This window comes from Haliotis rubra, unplaced genomic scaffold (assembly GCF_003918875.1).
Source record: "Haliotis rubra isolate DU_JTF1 unplaced genomic scaffold, ASM391887v1 Scf25, whole genome shotgun sequence".
In the NCBI taxonomy this organism is placed as follows: Eukaryota; Metazoa; Mollusca; class Gastropoda; order Lepetellida; family Haliotidae; genus Haliotis; species Haliotis rubra.
Genome location: NW_025766558.1, coordinates 394,192 through 397,995, shown reverse-complemented (window position 1 = coordinate 397,995; position 3,804 = coordinate 394,192). Strand labels below are relative to the sequence as shown.

The following is a 3,804-nucleotide window of genomic DNA, read 5'->3' as shown; positions in this document are numbered from 1 at the left end:
CAGTGAGTATTTGTACGCATGAGACAAGGTGCCTGCATGTCTAGTGCTTCGAGGGCGTCATCCCAGTCACAATGCCGTATGGTTCATGTGTTCAGTTGCTACACGTGCCCATGTCACTCCAGGCAAAGTCACCAAAGTAAAATCAAAGCAACTATATCATCAAGTTCTAGGGATCGTCAACTTCTTTATTGCAATGAGTGCGACGTTTCGGTGTAGGTACTAACACAGTTATCAAGCAAGTGATATCATCATAGAACTTGGTTTTCCTTCATCTTTACAACTTCTAAATGCCTCTCAAAGAACTACATTGTATATCACCGGAATGTTCTAAACTTCTGATGAGTAACGTGTTATACCGCTAAAGAAGGTAAGGAATGCCAGATTGTTTATATTGCTACAGGTACCCTGTTAAAGCATAAGTGACAGGTGATAGTGGGATAAAATCGCGTGTTTAACAGATATAGTTATATACGATGTTGACTAATACCAAAGTATGGTTTTTTTCCAATTTAACAGGAATACGATCAAAATGGTTCTTTGTGTCTAACTGTTGCACCCCCTTCCCCGACCCCCCTTCCCTGACCCCTGTGTTTGACCAGCTGTGCCCGGTGATGATCGAGCGCCGCATATGACCCCTGTCCGCTAGCAGCCGTGATATATGACCAACGGTCATTCTTGCCTGTCTCATAATGTTCAATGTTACTTGCTACAACTCGGTCAGTTAGGTCACACTGACCCAAGCATCAGAGCGGAGCTATCTCTATTAGCACCCTTGTGATCGTCTCATTCTAACTGGACAATAATTTGGCGGGTTAGTATCTCTTGGTGTTACGCAATCTTCCTCTCAGAGTTAGCCAGACACAGAGATGGCCATTGGATTACCACAGTGAAAGAGAGAGAGCTATTAATAGCAACTGGCCAGTGCTACGTCACGCCAGCTCTTTATGCAGCCATTGTGCAAGCGGGTCACTCCGAGTTCACGCATTCGCAAACACTGTATAAGCATTGGTCACTGACAGCGCGTCAGTTGGGCTGACCTGTGCTGGAGTAAAGAGAGCTCGGACGTCGTCCGCTGCCGCAACAGCTTGGATACTATTTTGATTGTGTATACCACCCGGATACCTACCTCACTTCCCCCACCCGGATACCACACGTGGACTTCTTATTAACAGTAAGTATTAGAATGGCAGCATAGGTCAGCGTGACATGACATTGGACACGACTGTACTTGACCAATCTGGTCCCGAGTGGTCAGTATCCAGACTCTGCGAGCTTTGGCAGCGGGGTTCCTTGTGTGGTAGAGAGGGTCGTGGATGTCTCCTCGGAACCTGCCACACCCACCTGGTCCGACCTCAGCTTCGTCGCAGGTCTCATGGTTCAGGTGAATACTATTCCCGTTGGAACTTACTGTGTACCAGGCCTTCTCTGGAAGTGCTCCGGAGCCGACATGGAGCTATGATACATCATCGATCAACACGATTGTGTGGACAGTGGACCTGGAAACAGACACAGGAATTGAGTTGGGCTGGACATTCATGTGATGCCAAGTTTTCCCAGATTATGCAGTACATTCTGCCTCGTGTACCGCTATCCCGGGACCAGGCGTTCTGTGTATACACATGGGACTGGACACTGTACACGGCTTTCCTTACGTTAATTTACTTTCCTTGCGTTAATTTACTGGACTATTTGAAAACTCTCACCGTTGTTTTGTATTACGTATATTTAGACGTGGTTTTTAACAGTCGCCTGTAATTGGTCACAGCCGTGTAAGTACAACATGAAAACTATTCAGGATTCAAGATATGACTAGAACAATGCGTTGATTAAGATTCTGTGAGACAATTTGGGCCGATCCCTTGTCGACCCTCAGTACAACCCTCGTTCGTTGTCTAACAACAGGGGTCTGACAGACGGAAAGGAGGCGTCGTGTCGCCTTATCTCGCAATGCAGCAGGATGGACAATCACTCACCTCCAGACCATCTATATTAATTATTGTTTCGTTATTCAGTTTCTGATTTTTGATAATTTCTGACAGTTTTTGGTGATAACATACAACAGCGTTTAAACATGCCTGGAAGGAGATTGGTGTATCCTAAATTGCGAGAATACGTATGGAAATTCAAACTCTTTCTGATCTGTCGATTTCTGTTTACGTAAACCTTAGACTTCACATTGCTGTAGCGCTATTCAAGACAAGGTAGATATGATGTTCAACTATTGTTCAAAGTCTGTGTAGACCATGCGGGCCAGGCCGACCGTTCTTGAGGCAGTTATTAGACCGACACCCGAAACAGTACCAAGTGACACTGAATCCCGCATTGAAAGACTACAGCAGCTGAAACATATGCCGCTGTTTTCGATACATGATACGAATGCCAACTATTTAAAAGAAGTCAAAGAACACACGATTATTTCCTATGACAACAGTAAATGTGTCTTGGTATGATGATGTTTGTGTATTCGACCTGTTGGTTTTAATCTTTTGATTCTTTATTGTTTCAGTACATGAGCCATGGCCGACACAGCCCTCGACCTGAGTAAACCATCCCTACCGCCGCCCACGGAGCGCGTGGCCCCTCTTCCCCCATCCCTGCCGTCTCTGCCCCCCGACATCAGCAGCGACTCCGGCAGGGCGTCCACGTCCTCCACCAGCTCAAATGACGAGCTTCGCCAGCCTGCACCCGACCCCGAGACCCGGGGCCGAGACAGTCCCCTGGATGTGAAACCCCCGCTTCTATCCCCGTCTCCGTCGATGGACAGTGTGTCTGAGGACGACGACCATGACAAGTCAGACAGAGTTGCTCCAATCCGGCCGTTCAAGATGTACCCGATGGACGCCTACTCCGGTAGCCCGATGGCCGGCATGTCCGGGATGGGCGGCCTCAGCCCGACTACAGCTGCCGCGGCCGGCCTCAGTCCATCACTCGGAATGCCGCCCATGATAGACCCGGCATCTGTGTCGCCCTTTGCCATGACCCCCATGACGTCCCACTTATTACAACGAAAACGACGGGCAGAGAACCGCATACAAATCACGGAAGACGCGAAGAAAACGATACCTGTCCCGGAAGAACGGAAAGATGATGCATACTGGGAACGGCGGCGGAAGAACAACGAGGCTGCAAAGCGGTCAAGAGATGCACGGCGGATGAAGGAAGAGGAAATTGCAATGAGAGCAGCCTATCTGGAACAGGAAAATCTCAAACTGAGAGCACAGGTTGCCATCTTAAAGAACGAGACTGCCAAGTTGCACTACATGTTATATAACAGAATGTGATGTGGGAAACTATAGACTTCCTCAATCTCAGGGATACAAACGGTCACGCCCCGCGCCTTACCCGACTGTGGTGCCCACGGGCCCCGTCCAGCCTCGTGACAGAGACACGCATATAGGCAGGGGCGGAGACACCACCGAGTGAGTGAGTGAACGCGTCCAGCTCGGATGCGTGCCGGTGACTAGAACACGAATCTCAAGTCACGTGACACAGTGCACGTGCATATGTGTGTATATTTTTGTACAGACTCATGTATCTAGGTCAACGATTGTTCATCTCAGGTTGTCGCGGTGTTGTCTGACCGTGACGTGGAACGGCTGCCTCGCCGGCTGCTGTAACTACCTCAACAACATTCTGGATAAGCTTCAAGTCCCTCTCTCGAGGCAATCTGTTTTGTTTGGTATTCTCTCTAGCTAGGTACAAAATGTTTTTACTTGGAAAATGTGATGAAGATTATATTTACATGAGTGTAAGTGCTATCATTAGATGATGCTGTCGGCGATGACGCCGAGTGCAGAAGTAGGA

General features: G+C 48.3%; 1 protein-coding gene across 1 annotated transcript; it reads left to right on the top strand.

Moving 5' to 3' along the window:
• Positions 1-1,037: 1,037 nt before the first annotated feature.
• On the top strand, positions 1,038-3,306 carry LOC124279305 (cell death specification protein 2-like). The gene is made up of 2 exons (XM_046715117.1): positions 1,038-1,171; positions 2,507-3,306. Exon 2 carries the CDS (start codon positions 2,517-2,519, stop codon positions 3,279-3,281), a length of 765 nt encoding a protein of 254 aa, XP_046571073.1. The 5' UTR covers positions 1,038-1,171; positions 2,507-2,516; the 3' UTR covers positions 3,282-3,306.
• The last annotated feature ends 498 nt before the right edge of the window (positions 3,307-3,804 follow it).

Bases quoted from the DNA above. Each gene is read 5' to 3' on its own strand.
- LOC124279305 (XM_046715117.1), top strand. From the start codon at position 2,517: ATGGCCGACACAGCCCTCGACCTGAGTAAACCATCCCTACCGCCGCCC.